Source organism: Callithrix jacchus, chromosome 5, assembly GCF_049354715.1.
Source record: "Callithrix jacchus isolate 240 chromosome 5, calJac240_pri, whole genome shotgun sequence".
NCBI classification, from domain to species: Eukaryota; Metazoa; Chordata; class Mammalia; order Primates; family Cebidae; genus Callithrix; species Callithrix jacchus.
Genome location: NC_133506.1, coordinates 78,214,019 through 78,233,466, shown reverse-complemented (window position 1 = coordinate 78,233,466; position 19,448 = coordinate 78,214,019). Strand labels below are relative to the sequence as shown.

At 40.6% G+C, this 19,448-nt stretch overlaps 1 protein-coding gene across 22 annotated transcripts in view; it reads right to left on the bottom strand.

The window, feature by feature from the left end:
- The window catches only part of DNAH9 (dynein axonemal heavy chain 9), a 422,325-nt gene that overhangs the window by 248,734 nt on the left and 154,143 nt on the right, over positions 1-19,448 (bottom strand). For 21 of the 22 annotated variants that reach the window (XR_013535589.1, XR_013535590.1, XM_078373042.1 and 18 more), the window contains 4 exons: positions 12,501-12,628; positions 10,030-10,138; positions 7,752-7,899; positions 3,363-3,537 (listed from right to left, as the gene is read on the bottom strand). Coding sequence is in view for 20 of the 22 variants with exons in the window: in XM_078373042.1 (XP_078229168.1) it covers positions 3,363-3,537; positions 7,752-7,899; positions 10,030-10,138; positions 12,501-12,628 (560 nt within the window). In the remaining 2 variants the exon portion in view is untranslated. Of the gene's footprint in view, positions 1-3,362; positions 3,538-7,751; positions 7,900-10,029; positions 10,139-12,500; positions 12,629-19,448 lie in introns of those variants that run through there. The other variant, XM_035300066.3, reaches the window with a different exon arrangement.

The window sequence follows — 19,448 nt, the reverse complement described above, 5'->3', positions numbered from 1 at the left end:
GGGCACTGTAAAGTTAAGGTGACCCCTGCAGGGCCAGTCCAATGATTCTTTCTTTTCTTTTTTTTTTTTTTGAGATGGAGTCTTGCTCTGTCACCAGGCTGGAGTTGCAGTGGTGCAATCTCAGCTCACTGCAACCTCCATTTCCTGGGTTCAAGCGATTCTCCTGCCTCAGGCTCCTGAATAGCTGGGACTACAGGCATACACCACCATGCCCAGCTAATTTTTGTACTTTTAGTAGAGATGGGGTTTCACCATGTTGGCCAGGATGGTCTCGACCTCTTGACCTTGTGATTTGCCTGCCTCGGCCTCCCAAAGTGCTGGGATTGCAGGCGTGAGCCACCGCACCTGGCCAATGGTCATTTCTTAATTCTACTCAATGGTATCTCTTCAGCATGGTTCCTTCTGCAATCCCCATCTCCCTTGGGCTCTGACAGTTCACTGTTTTCTCTCTACCTTTTAACCAGGGGACCTAAGGACTTTACCACCATTTTACAGTAGAGCTGGGAACCTGGTTTTACTTCACTTCATCTTTATCATACTATAGATTATCCCGGCTATTTAAAATGATTCCTATTTTATAAAGTGGGGATTTCATGAAAAGACAGAATTGAAAGTTGAACTCAGGTTGTCAGTCTTATAATCTGGTGTTTTCTCTACCTTATGTTTCTTTAGAGATCGTTCTCTCTAGGGACTGCAAAGTATTCCGTCAGGACCATTTTTTTTTTTTTTTTAATGGAAATGTCTACTCAGGTGTAGCCTCCATTTTATATTTCTGTTTTGCTTTTATGCCAGTTTTTTCACTGTAAGCACCACTGATGTTCCTGATGTGAATATGTTGGCCACATTCCTACCTTCCTATTTACAGCACTGTTTTTGGTATTTAGCTTTAATGCAGACTGTGTAGGGGTCTGGGACGCACCCTGCTGCTAAAAGCTTTCTCCCTCGTCCCCTCCCCAGGTTGCCAGCAGGGCTATGGATGGCTTCAAGTGCTCCAGTGCCCCAGATGCCTGGAGGGATCATTTCTCCGAGGCTTTTAAAAGGGTTGAGGGGATTTAAATTTTTATACCCAGAGTTAGAAAAATTGATCAAGTATTTTCATGTTGATACCCCACTGCCTGCTCAGCACCAATATGAGAGAGAAGACCAGCAGTTCCTGTCTGACATTTCACCAGCCCACAGGTCAGAGGCTGCATTTGATGGGAAGCAGTAACCTAAGCATTCAGGGTCTCTGTGCAGTTCAGCTAGGTCTCATCCATCCTGCTGAAATCTCTGCCTCCTTGCCTCAAAGGGGAAATGTAAAGCTGTCAAAGTAGTTCACAGAGAAGCTCCAAAGACAGCAGGACAGCAGAAAACTCTCAGATGTCAAACTCCTGGTACATGTATCCACCTGTCCTTGGAGCTTTCCCTTTCTGTCCCCAAAGCAGCTGGCTGTGGGGAGGGCAGTAGAGAAAGGCACGCTTCCCAAGAGCCTGAGAAAGTTGCTTTCTGAATTTTGAGTGCCAAAGAACACACCAGGGAGTGATGGTTGTTAGGATGGATGTTACAGCCAGGGCCCTTGAAAATGAACAATAAGTGAATTGCTGATTCTTTTTGTCCAAGTCCACTTTCATTTTGGATTTCTAGAATAAGGTTTCACCTTGGGAGGCTGAAACTTTCTGCCTTTCTTTGAAGGAGGCTCACAGTCAATCCAGACTGAAGAGTAAATCATCACTTTCCAACAATTACAGCTTGGACTGATCCCCTGTTGCAAGAGAGGCACCAGATACTTGCTATAGAACTGAATATTTATAATGGGAGAATATTAATAAGCACACATGGGTTGTGCTAAGTGCCTTGCATGTATTCATGATGGATGATTAGAACATTCACTTAATCCTCGCCATCCTTCTAGGAGCTGGGTACCCCATCATCATCTTTTGTGCACATGGGGAGTGGGAGGTAGAGAGAGGTTAAGTTACTTGCTCAAAGTTCCCCAGGTAATAGTGGCAGAGTTATAATTCAAATCCACAGTTCATGCTCTTTTTTATTTTTGGCTTTCCTCAGCTATTTTTACAAAATCACTTTATTGTGGTATGACTGACACACAAAAAGCTGATCATATTTAATGCATGCGATGTGATGAGTTTAGAGAAAAGTATACACTTGTGAAACCATCACCACAATCTATGCATAAACCTACATATAGCCTTCAAAGTTCCCTTCCATGCTCTTATTGATCATGGTTATTACTATTGTTTTATGCTAAGAACATCTAATGTAAGATTTCCCTTCTTTCTTAGCAATTTTTTCTTTAGAAAAAGGAAATCTTTCCATTTGCAACATGATAAAGCTGGAGGATGTTATGTGAGGTGAAATAAGCCAGGCATGGAAGAACAAATGTGCCATGATACCACTTATGTGATGAGTCTAAAATAATCAATTCACAGCAGTAGAGACAGGAACTGAGGTTGCCAGTGGCTGGGAGAGGAGGCAATGGTAGAAGGTATAGGTCAAAGAGTACAGAGTTTTGGTCATAAAAATGATTAAGTCCAAGATGAATGAATATTCTGCACAGGAAAGTTCCTATAGTAACAATACTGTATTGTATACTTAGAATTTGTTAATAGAATCCATGTTCTTAACTGCCATACAATATTGTGTAATAGCTAGAGTCAGTTATAAGAGACTGGTTTGCATAACACTGAATGTTTTTCTTTCTAGATAAAGTATCTCTTATTTGGAGGAAAATAAGTAAAGAAAAAGTCTGGGAATACCAGCATGGTGAGGGGATAGGATGTAAAGATTTTTCAACCCACATCTCCCTTCTTCCAATCAACCTGAGACTATAGCAGTCAACACTAGGAGATAAATTCTACTTTGGTTTTCCACTCCTAGATACTGATTGGACTTTGGTTCAACCTTCTCTGGACAGCTGTTCACTTCGTGGGTATGGAGATATGATGGTTAACTCTGGCCTGGTAAGGAGTGGTACATCCTTGTTCTAGAAGTCTGTTAGAAAACAGAAGGGTTTCCTTCCACTCAAGCTTCCTTCCACCCTTTCTCTACACACACCACCAGGCAAAGAGGGCACATATACCAGCAGTTGCTCAAACTCAAACACTGTATAAGTTCCCAAGAAATCAAAGGTATGTTCACTAGCTCAAAAAGGAAAAGCTCTGAAGACACCATGATCTCATCAATCTCACCCCATAAGGGGCTTCTAGGGGGACTGATGTCTTTAGCAGAATAATAGGTAGATGACTAAATAGTTCGCTGCTTTCAAGTCCAGTCTGACATTTAGCTGTCTTCCAGATCTTTGCTAAAGGATCCATTTTTGCTGTTACAGACTTCAACGTGGTGTTGAACTCAACGTATCTCCTTACCTGATCTTGGACCATTGCTCCGCCGAAAGCCCAGATGGCAGCAAACACAAAATAATGCTCATAAATTTCCTTAGAGCAGTCTGCAGGGATGTCCTCCTTGGTCAGGAGACATTCCAGAAGGTGACACACCATCTGAACCATGCTCTGCTCTGGGATGGGAATGATTTTCTTAAACCTGCAAAGAGAGAGCCGAGGTGATCTCAAACACAATGGATATTCCTTTCCGGTGGTGCTGATGGACAGCTATGGAACCTTGTGGTTTCAGCTAACCCATGACCTGTCAAGTCCTTTGGGATTACAGATGATCACAGCACCACTTATACCTTTATTCTCATCAGCTGTTCTCATGCCAGCTTCCTTTGTAAGGAAGTAAGGGCCCAGAGCTCTCTTGAGGACTTTCTCATCTCCTTTCCTCTGACACTCTCCCTCCATACTTTTCTTTCTGTTGATGATCCCCTCTTAATCCCTGGGGAGCACAGGTAGCAGCAACAAGTAAAAACTTCATGTTTTCACTCGCCTCCCAATTTCTGCAAGTGTCAAAAAGCACCAAAAGGCAATGTGGATGCAATTCTGAGGCCTGTCCTTTGACCTCTTTACCTCAGAGGTTTTCTTCCAATGAAAACACTGAAAACACTTTCTCTGGGGCCAGAATCTTATCTGGGGAGTAGAGTGGACCAGGACAGATGGTTATTTTATACAATCATGATTCGCTGAAGGGAGTTCTTCATCTGAAATACAAATACAGTTCTGTAACTATGTCCTGGCCTGGCAGTTGCACTTTTAATCTCAGTTTTAGAGGCCTTAACCGAAAGGCAGATATCAAGAGATACACAAAAGACATCAATGACCCATGGAGCAGGGGCATGCACAAGCCCACACATACATACTCTTCTTACCATGGGTACCCTCATCACACCACATGTATATGCAGAGTATACCACATACCCACACACTCAGCCTACATTGCCACCTCCCACAGGATGCTGTGCTCATAGGCTGCACAGAGGCAGAGTCCGTTTTCATAACACATGCAGCACTGTCAGTGGACACCTTAGCAGTCATTTCCCAGCACTGAACCTCAGAGTTTCACTGCATACCATTCACTTTTTAGTGTTTGTGCTTGTTTTTAATCTAGTTGCAATTCTTGCAGCAAACACTATGATGATGTTAGAGTCTAATAGTCTAGGTTTTACTTCCATGAGCGATGAGAAGCCTGACTCCTTGATGGGCGTTCCCTCATTTGTTTGATGTGTATCTGTAATGGATTGATACGATGCAACTATCTCAGGCTCAGTGCTGGATAAGCCACCAAGAGGAGAGGTGCCACCTGCCCTTCCATTCCAAAAAGAGATTCTAGACAACTTAGGTGGGACTTGAAGAGGGTTTTGCAACCCTGGCTTCTTATCCTCTCAAGACCACAGAGGACAAAGTGGGAGACACTGGAGGGCCTGGAAAGTAGCATTCAGAATACTAGAGAGAGCTCTTGGTAGGCAATGAGTATCTCTTCCCCCATAGAGAAGGCAGCTGCTTTCCCCTAATAGCTATAAAACGGGGCTTCAATAGGGCTACTCTGAGTTGGTGAAGGACCCTTGCCTGCAAAACCCCAGAGAGTTGCTGATCTCTCAGTGGGGGGTGGGGAGGTACCTTGCGGGGAAAGCCTGTGCTCCAGTTTGTCAAAGCAGAGAAAGGGCAAATATCTCCTGGAATCCAGGTGTGGGCTGTGTGCAGGAGGTGCTGTCTGAGTGCTGGCTAAGGAACAAGGTGAGGCAGATAGGGTTTGTGGAGTGGTAACTGACTGGCTGGAGAGGAAGTTACTTTCTTCCAGTATAACAGATGAAAGATTTCCAGTGACGGGAGGAGCCAAGGAGCTCCCAAAGAGAAGGAGTCAGATTTCAAGATCTGCCACAATTGGGGCAACTAAGGCCACACCAGTTGCAGTCAGCTAAGACCTCTCCTGACCTTCCCCTCTTCTCTCCACCCTTTTTTTACACTGAGGGGTCAGAAGCCATAGCCAGGGAGGAGGTCACTGGCAGAGAAAGGAGAGAAGTCAAAAACACACCCCTTTCCCATTGCACTCCTGAGCTGAGGAGTGGGGCAGAAGCCTCCATTATGAATGGAGTTTGTTTCTTTACATTTTCACTAGGCTAACACACACATGTATGCATGACTATGTGACTAGAAGTGATCAGATGCCTTTTAATTACAGAAAAGTCACAGATCTTGACCTAGATCTCATGCAGGGGCAGGAGGAGAAGCAATCACATATAATCATTTTAAAGGAACAGTAGAAAACAAAATAAAGCTGTTTTATAATCACCGCTTATGGGCCTGCTTATTTAATAAAAAATTATTTTTATTTGTTAATTTTTTTTTTGAGGTCGAGTTTCGCTCTTGTTGCCCAGGCTGGAGTGCAATGGTGTGATCTTGGCTCACCACAACCTCTGCCTCCTAGGTTTAAGTGATTCTCCTGCCTCAGTATCCCAAGTAGCTGGGATTACAGGTGCCTGCTACCATGCCTGGCTCATTTTGTGTTTTTTTTTTTAGTAGAGATGAGATTTCTCCCTGTTGGTCAGGCTGGTCTTGAACTCCCAACCTCATGTGATCTGCCATCCTCAGCCTCCCAAAGTGCTGAGATTACAGGCGTGAGCCACCGCCCCAGGCCCCTTCTCTGGTTTGTTAACTCTTTGCTGCCCTAGTCTGACTGTGATATTAACCATGGTTTCTCACTTCCAGACTTCATTAGCTACAAGGGCTGCTTTAGCCCATGACATCCCAAGGACACAGAGCCCATGGGCCACCAGGGACTGAAAGCTTTTCAAAGGCTTATACAAACGTTGAGTTGGAAGAATAATTATTGACTCTGAAAAAACTCTGAAATCAAAAGTAATGTTTTATCAAACAACTAAAATACACCACAATGTCACCTATTTGATTGTAGCTCAATTTTTAGTTATCCAAAACTCACTTTGAATGTGAACGGATGTTTCAGGGTATGGGGCGAGGCAGATGGGATGGGAGCACCTGGTACCCTATCGCAGTGTTGTTTCCTGCAGTCTGAAGTGCTCCTTCCCCCTTGGCCTCCATGCTTGCAAGCCACTGGAGGCACAATCATATCCCATGCTTGACAAGCCAAGGAAGAAAGAGGCAGGGATCAACTTCAATGATGGCCTTTAACTTCCGGGAGACATAAGCCTGACCCTAAATTGTGGCATCTTCATGGGGCTCTGAGACACACTGCCTTCACAGCAACAGCCTCAGGGGCCTATTCTTGGTTCCACTATGGAGATGGGTGTCAGATTCTGCTTTTGTTGTATTACACTGTATATATGTATATCATATACATATGTACATCATACACATATACATGCATATACATATGCACATCATATACACATACTACATATATGCACACGTGCACACAACACACATACACATATACATCATACATACATGCATATGTGCACATACATGTGTACATCATATACACACATGCATATATGCACATATATGTGTACATCATATACCTATACATGCATATATGCATATGTGTACATACATGTATATATGCATACATATACGTATACACATGTACATATAGAGTATATGTATATACATGTACACATGTATATATACATATATACACCATTTTGTTATATACATACATATGTATATACATATATAAATAGTGTAAAACCAAAAAAACAGAATGATGTAAAACAAAAGCAGGTTCTAAACGTGGGCAGCTCCCTGTGCTGACACACATAGTATTCTTCCTGTAATACGTATCCTCTTGGTCAAGAGCGATTAATCTCTTGTTAGTGATAAGTGGTCAGGGCTTGTTGCTCTTATTTTTACAAACCTATAAAAGGAAAAGTAAACTCACAATATCCAGCAGGACAGGACTGTCAGATTGTGCACTATATCTAATCCCACATCATCTGGGCCGTGAACACACATGGCCAGGGACAGGGAGTGGGCCCCACAGGTCACCAACAAGTGCCATCTTCACCCCAGTTGTTGATCTGGCCTGTGGATTATTTATTACAATTGCAGAGCTGCTTTCCCTTTAAACAGAAGGATCTGAGTCTCCGGATTTTAATCTGATACTACAACCCACAGCCTCCTTCAGAAACAGCCACGTGACACTCATGAAAGGACTTTCAACTCTCCTCCTCTTCACTCACCTCACTTCCTGCCTGAGCTGACAGCAGGCATCCCATGGCCATCCTAATGTGTGTTCCCCTCTGCCATCTGCCGTGCCTGGAAGGGACTGCTCTGGGAACATCTGACTTTTTGGGCCAGGACAGAACATCAGCAGGACACCAGGTGTGAACCAATGGGCTTTGAATTGCTGCTTTAACTCTCTATCTCCCTTATTTCTTGGCCTACCTGGTCCTGAGTGTGTCTAAGCAGGTGGGAAGATACTTGTCAAACAGAATGGTTAAATTGGCTCTCTCTGTCTGGATTTCCCTCTTGTCAATCCAGCTGCTCACCGGAGGGTTCCATCCCAAGTCTGCAGGGTTGATGTACAAGATCCCTGTGAGCACAGGGAATACTGTTTAGTGAATATTCCATACACATAGTATATTTTTTGCCCCAGGGAGTTATTTTTTCTGTTTGGAAAATGTATGCAAGACTGGACTGAAAAGAAACAGAGATTTGGCCAAGATGTGAGAGGGTAAATGGGTTTGCCATTGAGGACCAACTCCAATAGACTGCTGATGGATAGAGAACAGCTTTGAGAAGGATCCTGAGGCCAAGTCCAGGCTCAGGAGGAAAGAAGGCTGTGACAGATTAACAATACTTGTCATGGGAATGTGGGGGTATACAGTGGGTTGATTGGTAGTCCCCTAAAATTCAAGGCCATATCCTGATCCCTAGAACTTGCCAGTGTAATCTTATTTAGAAAAAGGCTCTTTGCAGATGTAATTAAGTTAAAGATGTTGAGCCAAGACTGGGTTATCCAGTTGGAACATTTATAAGCATCCTAATGAGAGACAGAGGGGAGAGACACACACAGAATAGAAGGCCATGGGAAGAAGCCAGAGAAGCCAAGGAACCCCTAAGCTGGGAGATTCAAGGAAAGATTCTCCCCTAGAGCCTTTGGAGGAGCGCAGCCCTGCTGGCCTTGATTTCAGATGTCTGACTTCCAGAAAGTGAGGAAATACATTTCTGATGCTTTAAAAGCCCAAGTTTGTGGAAATTTGTTACTCTTATTAGAGTACCCCTAGAATGAGAGAGACAACTCTCCTGGCCTGTGTCCACCAATCTTAGCAGAGGTTCTTGAAAGGGAACCTGATATTATGGTAGAGGCCAAACAAGATCTCTTTTTAAATTATTGATTTTATTTTTACTATTTATTTCTTTTTATTTGATTATTATTTTTAACAGCTATATTGGAGCATAATTGATACATAAAAAGCTGTATATAATTAATGTATACTATTTGGTGAATTTGGACATATGCATACACCAGTGAAACCATTACTGCAATCAAGTTAATAAACATCCATCACCTCCAAAAATGTGTGTGTGGTAAGAACACTTAATATGAAATCCATCCTCTTAACAATTTTTTGTATTTTTTTCTTTTTTGGTGGTGATGGGGTTTTGATATGTTGCCTAGGCTTGTCTCAATCTCCTGGGCTCAAGCTCTGTGCCCACCCCAGCCTCCTAAAGTGCTGGGATGACAGGTGTGAGCCACCAAGCCAGGCCCAACAATTTTTTTAAGTGCACACTACAGTATTGTTAACCATAAGCATTGTTTTGTTTAGCAGATCTCTAGAACTTATTCATCCTGAAGAACCAATTTTTTTTTTTTTGAGACAGAGTTTTGCTTTTATTGCCCAGGCTGGAGTACAATGGCGTGATCTTGGCTCACCACAACGTCCACTTTCTAGGTTCAAGCGATTCTCCTGCCTCAGCCTCCAGAGTAGCTGGGATTACAGGCATGTGCCACCACACCCAGCTAATTTTGTATTTTTATTAGAGACAGGGTTTCTCCATGTTGGTCTGGCTGGTCTTGAACTCCTGACCTCAGGTGATCCACCTGTCTCAGACTCCCAAAGTGCTGGGATTACAGATGTGAGCCACTGCGCCTGGCCTAGAACTGAAATTTTGTACCCATTTACCAACATCTGCCCCTTCCCCTCAACCCCTCACCCTTTGGCAACTGACATTCTACTCCCTGCCTCTTTACATTTGATTTTGCCAAACAATTTTTAAAAAATCTTACAGTCTCTGTTAATAAATTTGTTCAGTGGAGACAGAGGAAAGTTAAGATATATGAGTTGCAATTGTGCACCAGGAGTTAGTGAGAAACAGTGATAGTTGGTCCTTTCCATTGACATGGAGGCTAGAACTGGCCTAAAAGTAGCCTAAGTTGGACACTTCTGTGCAGAGGGTAGTTGTGCAGCTCAAAACCTATCTCCCTCCTTATTACCACAACATTTCCAAATTCACAAAACTGCACAGCCCTGGCCTTGGAGTGCTTGATTGCTTACTCTTGTGGATGTGGGTTAAGGCTGAGAATTAGGACAGAGTTTTGGATGATCGGGTTTCTGACTCCCATGTGGAGAGCCCTTCAGAGCTAGCAAAACTATGTGTGAAGTGAGAGGCACCTCCCTAAATGGAGTAGCTTTGTGGTTCTTCCTTTCTTGGGCCATACCTGCTCTGGAGACAGTTGCTGGAGTGGCTGTGCGCAGGTGGCTGATCTCAAAGAGAAGCTTCATGGTGGGGTTCAGCGGAATCCTCTCATTGCTGGCCAATGTCAGTACCTGGAGACAATAGGGAAGGGCATGCCAGTGAGGAAGGAGGTAGGTGCCTTGCCAGCCTGTGAGAATTTGGCTGATCATTGTTGGTCAGGATTATGGATAATTATTTCCTTTATATGGTTTGACTGTGTCCCCATCCAAATTTCATCTTGAATTGTAGCTCTCGTAACTCCCACATGTTGTGGGAGGAAGCCAGTGGGAGATAATTGGATCATGGGGGTATAGTTTCCCCCATTCTTTTCTCGTGGTTGTGAGTCTCACAAGATCTTATGGTTTTATAAGGGGAAACCCCTTTCACCTGGCTCTCATTCTCTATTGTCTGCTGCCATGTAAGATGTGCCTTTCACCTTCTGCCACGGTTGTGAGGCCTCCCCAGTTACGTGGAACTATGCATACATTAAACCTCTTTTTCTTTATAAATTACCTAGTTTCAGGTATGTCTTTATCAGCAGCATGAAAACGAACTAGTACATTCCTTCTTTGTGATTTGTATTTTCTAAATTTTCTACAATAATCATCTCTCTTCCTATGCAGTCTCCACCACTACCCCTCTGTGTGTGTATGTGCCTGTGTGTGTATGTGTGTTGAATCAGAAAAAAAAATATTCAAACAGTTTAAATTGATGTCAATGATTTGAATGAACTAGACCATATTGGAACAATGGAACTTTTAAGGAAAAGAACTTACATTTCATATTAATACTGTTCCTTTTAAAGTAGTTCCTCATGAAAGATCCCTACAAAAAGAATTACAAGGCCCTGCTTAAAGAAATCGGAGATTACACAAAGAGAAAAATATCCCATGTTCATGGATAGAAAGAATCAAAATCATTAAAATTACCATACTGCCAAAAGCAATTTAGAGATTCAATGCTATTCCTATCAAACTACCAATGACGTTCTTCACAGAACCAGAAAAAAACTATTTTAAAATTCAGATGGAATCAGGAGTGGAGATAGCTAAGACAATCCTAAGCAAAAAGAACAAAGCTGGAGGCATCATGTTATATGACTTCACATTATACTACAAGGCTACAGTAATAAAAACAGCATGGTACTGGTACAAAAACAGACACATAGACCAATGGAATAGAATAAAGAGCCCAGAAATAAGGCTACACACCTATGACCATCTGATCTTCAACAAGGCTGACAAAAACAAGCAATAAGGAAAGGACTCCCTATTTAATATATAGTGGTGGGATAATTGGCTAGCCATAGGCAGAAGACTGAAACTGGCCCCCTTCTTCACACAATATACAAAAATTGACTCAAAAGGATTACAGAGTTAAATGTAAAACCCAAAACTGTAAGAGCCCTGGAAGACAACCTAGGAAATACCATCTTGGCCATAAGAATGAACAAAGATTTGATGACAAATGACAAAGATGCCAAAAGCCAGGGCAACAAAAGCAAAATTGACAAATGGGATCTAATCCAACTAAAGAGCTTCTGCACAGCAAAGGAAACTGTCAACAGAGTGAACAGATGACCTAAAGAATGGGAGAAAATATTTGCAAACTATACATCTGAAAAATGACTAATATCCAGAATCTATAATGAACAAATTAATGAGGAAAAAACAAACAACACCATTAAAAAGTGGTCAAAGAACATGAACAGATACTTTTCCAAATAAGATATACATGTGGCCAAAAAGCATATGAAAAAAATCTCAACATCACTGATTATTAGAGAAATGCAAATCAAAACCACAATGAGATACTATCTCACCCTAGTCAGAATTGCTATTAATAAAAAGTCAATAAAGAACAGATGCTGGCGAGGTTGTGAGAAAAGGGAACACTTATGCACTGCTGGTGGGAGTGTAAATTAGTTTAACTATTGTGGAAAGTGGTATGGTAACTCCTCAAAGAGCTAAAAACAGAACTACTGTTTGACCCAACTATTTCATTACTGGTCATATATCTAGAGGAATATAAATTATTCTGCTATAAAGACACATGCTCACAAATGTTTATTGCAACACTCTTCACAATGGCAAAGACATGGAACCAACCTAAATGCCCATCAGTGACAGACTGGATAAAAAAATATGGTACATATACACCATGGAATACTATGCAGTCATAAAAAGAATAAGATCATATTTTTTGTGGGAACATGAATGGAGGTGGACTCCAGCTTGGGTGACAGAGTGAGACTCTGACTCAAAAATTAAAAAATGGTGATATGTATATATATCTATGTCTATCATATGGAATACTACTTAGTCATAAAATAGAATAAAATCGTGTCTTTTGCAGCAACGTGAATGGAATAGGAGTCCATTATCTTTGGCAAAATGGTACATACACACCATGGAATACTATGCAGCCATAAAAAGAATGAGATCAACTTCATACCTTGTTGTCATCCATGACAGTATTGAGGGACTCAATCCACATTGGATCTATGTCACCATCCAGTAAAATCCACTTGGGCCCATCATGGGTTATGTTGGCAAGCTCTCGCATGATGGAAGAGAACAATCCTAAAAGGAACCACTGATATTTTATTTTCCATTTCATCATTAATCTTCTTTCACTTAAACATAGCATTCCCCCTCTAGCTACAACACACAGAAGGAGGGGTACATAGAACATGCAAAGGTGGATCAGACCTGGTTTTTGTATATTGCTTTGCAAAACCCTGGCAGTGCCCAAAATGCATTCTCCCTGTGCTTTAGTCTTTTCATAACATCAACAAGAACGAGAACAATGCCTAATAGTACTAGCTTTTTAAGTGACAAAGTGAATCATTTCAACAAGTAACTGTAACTTGATGAAATTACATTAAACTTTTTAAGGCAGAGTTTTCATGCTTTGTAACTGCAGTATTGGCAAATCTTGCTACACACAGGCTTTGGAAGGAGACTCATAGTGATACTCATTGTCATTACCCAAAATTTACATATTAATTTGGGCAGAATTGATTTTTATGATATTAAAACTTCCCTAGTTAATAGTATGGCATGTATGTTCACATATTCACATATGGTTTTAATACATTTTTATAGCTTTTAAAAGTATGTCTTTGGTTAAATGTGTTCCTAATTATCTCATGGCTTTTACTGCTACTGTGAAAGGAATTTTCTCACCCTGCACTTCTATTTTTAGTTGACTCTTGTCATTATTGAAAAAAGTTACCTTATTTTGTATATTTATGTTAATTACCTTTAATAAACTTTCTTATTGATTCAAGTAATTCTTCAGTAAAGTCTTATAAATATTCCAGGTACAAAATTGCATAATAAACTGAACAATAATTTCTCTCCATTCTTCTAATTTATTTTTTCTTTCCTCCAATTTATACCATCTATTTCATTTTCTTGTCCTATTGCATTTTCTAGAACCCCAATAAGCAATAATGTCGACAATAGGCATCACTGACTTGTTCCTTATTTTTCATAAAGATTTACTGTATCATTCAGAATGACTGTTTTCATTTCAGCTTAAGGTACAGAGCATTTATCATATTTTAGGAGTTTCCTTTCATTCCTACTTTACTTAGAACTTTCCATTAAAAAATGAATTGCATTTGAAGTATCTATTTAGTGATCAAATGATTTCCCTCTTCAATTTGTCAATGTTTTATGTTAATACTGTAAAAAATAATTGTTCCATTTTGACCATTAACATGGTCAAAGTGTATTATTTTTGAGATACTGTTTGATTCTACTTACTGATATTTTATTTAGGATTTTGTATCTATATTTATGAGTAACATTGATTTTTTTCAGCTCCATGTAAAAGTTGATATCAGTATTATTCTTCTGTAAAATAATTTGAGAGTTATCTTTTCATAATTCTGAAATTATCTGTTTTTTGTTCTACTCTCTTTAAATTTTCCTTTTCACTAGTTTACTCAAGTTTTCTACTTCTTTTTTTTATTTTTTTATTGCATTTTAGGTTTGGGGGTACATGTGCAGAACATGCAAGACAGTTGCACAGGTACACAAATGGCAGTGTGTTTTGTTTGCTTTCTCCCCTTCACCCACATTTGGCATTTCTCCCCAGGCTATCCCTCCCCAGCTCCGCCTCCCACTGGCCCTCCCCTTTTACCCAAATAGACCCCAGTGTTTAGTACTCCCCTCCCTGTGTCCAGGTGTTCTCATTTTTCATCACCCGCCTATGAGTGAGAATATGCGGTGTTTCATTTTCTGTTCTTGTGTCAGTTTGCTGAGAATGATGTTCTCCAGATTCATCCATGTCCCTATAAATGACACGAACTCATCATTTCTGATTGCTGCATAATATTCCATGGTGTATATGTGCCACATTTTCCCAATCCAGTCTATCAATAATGGGCATTTGGGTTGATTCCAGGTCTTTGCTATTGTAAACAGTGCTGCAATGAACATTCGTGTGCATGTGTCCTTATAGTAGAACGATTTATAGTCCTTTGAATATATACCCAGTAATGGGATTGCTGTGTCAAATGGAATTTCTATTTCTAAGGCCTTGAGGAATCGCCACACTGTCTTCCACAATGGTTGAACTAATTTACACTCCCACCAACAGTGTAAGAGTGTTCCTTTTTCTCCACATCCTCTCCAGCATCTGTTGTCTCCATATTTTTTAATGATTGCCATTCTAACTGGCGTGAGATGGTATCTCAATGTGGTTTTGATTTGCATCTCTCTGATGACCAGTGACGATGAGCATTTTTTCATATGATTGTTGGCCTGATATATGTCTTCTTTCGTAAAGTGTCTGTTATATCCTTTGCCCAATTTTGAATGGGCTTGTTTTTTTCCTGTAAATCTGTTTGAGTTCTTTGTAAATTCTGGATATCAGCCCTTTGTCAGATGGGTGAACTGCAAAAATTTTTTCCCATTCTGTTGGTTGCCGATTCACTCTAGTGACTGTTTCTTTTGCCGTGCAGAAGCTGTGAAGTTTGATTAGGTCCCATTTGTCTCTTTTGGATTTTGTTGCCAATGCTTTTGGTGTTTTGTTCATGAAGTCCTTGCCTACTCCCATGTCCTGGATGGTTTTGCCTAGATTTCCTTCTAGGGTTTTTATGGTGCCAGGTCTTATGTTTAAGTCTTTAATCCATCTGGAGTTAATTTTAGTGTAAGGGGTCAGGAAGAGGTCCAGTTTCTGCTTTCTGCACATGGCTAGCCAGTTTTCCCAACACCATTTATTAAACAGGGAATCCTTTCCCCATTGCTTGTTTTTGTCAGGTTTATCAAAGATTGTATGGTTGTAGATATGTTGTGTTGCCTCTGATGCCTCTGTTTTGTTCCATTGGTCTATATCTCTGTTTTGGTACCAGTACCATGCTGTTTTGATTACTGTAGACTTGTAGTATAGTTTGAAATCCAGTAGTGTGATGCCCCCTGCTGTGTTCTTTTTGCTTAGAAGTGATTTGGCTATGCGGGCTCTCTTTTGGTTCCATATGAAGTTCATGGTGGTTTTTTCCAGTTCCAGGAAGAAAGTCAATGGTAGCTTGATGGGGATAGTGTTGATTCTGTAAATTACTTTGGGCAGTATAGCCATTTTCACGATATTAATTCTTCCTAACCATGAACATGGAATGTTTCTCCATCTGTTTGTATCCTCTCTGATTTCGTTGAGCAGTGGTTTGTAGTTTTCCTTGAAGAGGTTTCTTACATTCCTTGTGAGTTGTATTCCAAGGTATTTTATTCTTTTTGTAGCAATTGTAAATGGCAGTTTGTTCTTGATTTGGGTTTCTTTAAGTCTGTTATTGGTGTAGAGGAATGCTTGTGATTTTTGCACATTGATTTTATATCCTGAGACTTTGCTGAAGTTGCTTATCAGTTTCAGGAGTTTTTGGGCTGAGGTGATTGGGTCTTCTAGGTATACTATTATGTCGTCTGCAAATAGAGACAATTTGGCTTCCTCCTTTCCTATTAGAATACCCTTTATTTCTTTTTTTTGCCTGATTGCTATGACTAGAACTTCCAGTACTATATGGAATAGGAGTGGCGAAAGAGGGCATCCTTGTCTAGTGCCAGATTTCAAAGGGAATGCTTCCAGTTTTTGCTCATTCAGTATGATATTGGCTGTTGGTTTGTCATAAATAGCTTTTATTACTTTGAGATACGTTCCATCGATACCAAGTTTATTGAGGGTTTTTAGCATAAAGCGCTGTTGAATTTTGTCAAATGCCTTCTCTGCATCAATTGAGATAATCATGTGGTTTTTGTTTTTGGTCCTGTTTATGTGGTGAATTACATTGATAGACTTGCGTATGTTGAACGAGCCTTGCATCCCCGGGATGAATCCTACTTGATCATGATGAATAAGTTTTTTGATGTGCTGTTGCAGTCGGCTTGCCAATATTTTATTGAAGATTTTTGCATCTATGTTCATCATGGATATTGGCCTGAAGTTTTCTTTTCTTGTTGGGTCTCTGCAGGGTTTTAATATCAGGATAATACTGGTCTCATAAAATGATTTGGAAAGGATTCCCTCTTTTTGGATTATTTCGAATAGTTTCAGAAGGAATGGTACCAGCTCCTCTTTGTGGGTCTGGTAGAATTCGGCTGTGAACCCATCTGGACCTGGGCTTTTTTTGTGTGGTAGGTTATTAATTGCTGCCTCGACTTCTGACCTTCTTTTTGGTCTATTCATAGTTTCAGCTTCCTCCTGGTTTAGGCTTGGGAGGACACAGGAGTCCAGGAATTTATCCATTTCTTCGAGGTTTACTAGTTTATGTGCATAGAGTTGTCTGTAATATTCTCTGATGATGGTTTGAATTTCTGTGGGATCTGTGGTGATTTCCCCTTTATCATTTTCTATTGCATCTATTTGGTTGTTCTCTCTTTTCTTTTTAATCAATCTGGCTAGTGGTCTGTTTATTTTGTTGATCTTTTCAAAAAACCAGCTCTTGGATTTATTGATTTTTTGAAGGGTATTTTGTGTCTCAATCTCCTTCAGTTCAGCTCTGATCGATTCTTGTCTTCTGCTGGGTTTTGAGCTTTTTTGATCTTGCTCCTCTAGGTCTTTCAATTTTGACAATAGGATGTCAATTTTGGATCTCTCCATTCTCCTCATATGGGCACTTATTTCTATATACTTTCCTCTGGCGACTGCTTTAAATGTGTCCCAGAGATTCTGGTATGTTGTCTCTTCATTCTCATTGGTTTCGAAGAACTTCTTTACTTCTGCCTTCATTTCATTGTTTATCCAGTCAACATTCAAGAGCCAGTTGTTCAGTTTCCATGAAACTGTGTGGTTCTGGGTTGGTTTCTGAATTCTGAGTTCCAACTTGATTGCACTATGATCTCAGAGACTGTTATGATTTCAGTTGTTTTGCATTTGCTGAGGAGTGCTTTACTTCCAATTATGTGGTCAATTTTAGAGTAGGTGTGATGTGGTGCTGAGAAGAATGTATATTCTGTGGATTTGGGGTGGAGAGTTCTGTAAATGTCTATCAGGTTTGCTTGCTCCAGGTCTGAGTTCAAGCCCTGGATATCGTTGTTGATTTTCTGTCTGGTTGATCTGTCTAATATTGACAGTGGAGTGTTAAAGGCTCCCACTATTATTGTGTGGGAGTGTAAGTCTCTTTGTAAGTCATTAAGAACTTGCCTTATGTATCTGGGTGCTCCTGCATTGGGTCCATATGTGTTTAGGATCGTTAGCTCTTCTTGTTGTATTGATCCTTTTACCATTATGTAATGGCCTTCTTTGTCTCTTTTGATCTTTGTTGCTTTAAAGTCTATTTTATCAGAGATGAGAATTGCAACTCCCGCTTTTTTTTGCTCTCCATTTGCTTGGTAAATCTTCCTCCATCCCTTTATTTTGAGCCTTTGTGTATCCTTGCATTTGAGATGGGTTTCCTGGATACAGCACACTGTTGGGTTTTGAATTTTTATCCAATTTGCCAGTCTGTGTCTTTTGATTGGTGCATTTAGCCCATTTACATTTAGGGTTAATATTGTTATGTGTGAATTTGATACTGCCATTTTGATGCTAGCTGGCTGTTTTGCCCGTTAGTTGTTGTAGATTCTTCATTTATGTTGATGCTCTTTAGCATTTAGTGTGATTTTGGAATGGCTGGTACTGGTTGTTCCTTTCTATGTGTAGTTCCTCTTTCAGGAGCTCTTGTAAAGCAGTCCTCGTGGTGACAAAATCTCTGAGTACTTGCTTGTTCGCAAAGGATTTTATTTTTCCTTCACCTCTGAAGCTCAGTTTGGCTGGATATGAAATTCTGGGTTGAAAGTTCTTTTCTTTAAGGATGCGGAATATTGGCCCCCACTCTCTTTTGGCTTGTAGTGTTTCTGCTGAGAGATCTGCTGTGAGTCTGATGGGCTTCCCTTTGTGGGTGACCCGACCTTTGTCTCTGGCTGCCCTTAGTATTTTCTCCTTTATTTCAACCTTGTTGAATCTGACGATTATGTGCCTTGGGGTTGCTCTTCTTGCAGAATATCTTTGTGGCGTTCTCTGTATTTCCTGCAATTGAGTGTTGGCCTGTCTTGCTAGGTTGGGGAAATTTTCCTGGATAATGTCCTGAAGAATATTTTCCAGCTTGGATTAATTCTCTTCGTCCCCTTCTGGTACACCTATCAAACATAGGTTAGGTCTCTTCACATAGTCCCACATTTCTTGGAGACTTTGTTCATTCCTTTTTGTGCTTTTTTCTCTGATTTTGGTTTCTCATTTTATTTCATTGAGTTGATCTTCGACTTCTGATAGTCTTTCTTCTGCTTGGTCAATTCGGCTATTGAACCTTGTGCAGGCTTTGCGAAGTTCTCGTATTGTGTTTTTCAGCTCCTTTAATTCATTCCTATTCCTAAGTTATCCATTCTTGTTATCATTTCCTCTAATTTTTTTCATATCTTTTTTCAACGTTCTTAGTTTCTTTGCATTGATTTAAAACATGTTCTTTTAGCTCACAAAAGTTTCTCATCATCCACCTTCTGAAGTCTAATTCCATCATTTTGTCACAGTCACTCTCCGTCCAGCTTTGTTTCCTTGCTGGTGAGGAGTTTTGGTCCTTTCTAGGAGGCGAGGTATTCTGGTTTCGGGTGTTTTCCTCCTTTTTGAGCTGGTTTCTTCCCATCTTTGTGGATTTATTCACCTGTCGTCTGTGTAGTTGCTGACTTTTCGATTGGGTCTCTGAATGGACACCCAGATTGTTGATGATGAAGTATTTCTGTTACTTGGTTTTCCTTCTACCAGTTTAGCCCCTTCGCTGTATGACTGCTGAGGTCTGCTCCAGGCCCTGCTTGTCTGGGGTGCACCTATAGCAGCTGCGGAACAGTGAGAGATGCTACCAGTTTCTTTTTCTGCTATCTTTGTCCCAGAATGATGCCTGCCAAATGTCAGTCTTTTGGAGATAGAGGG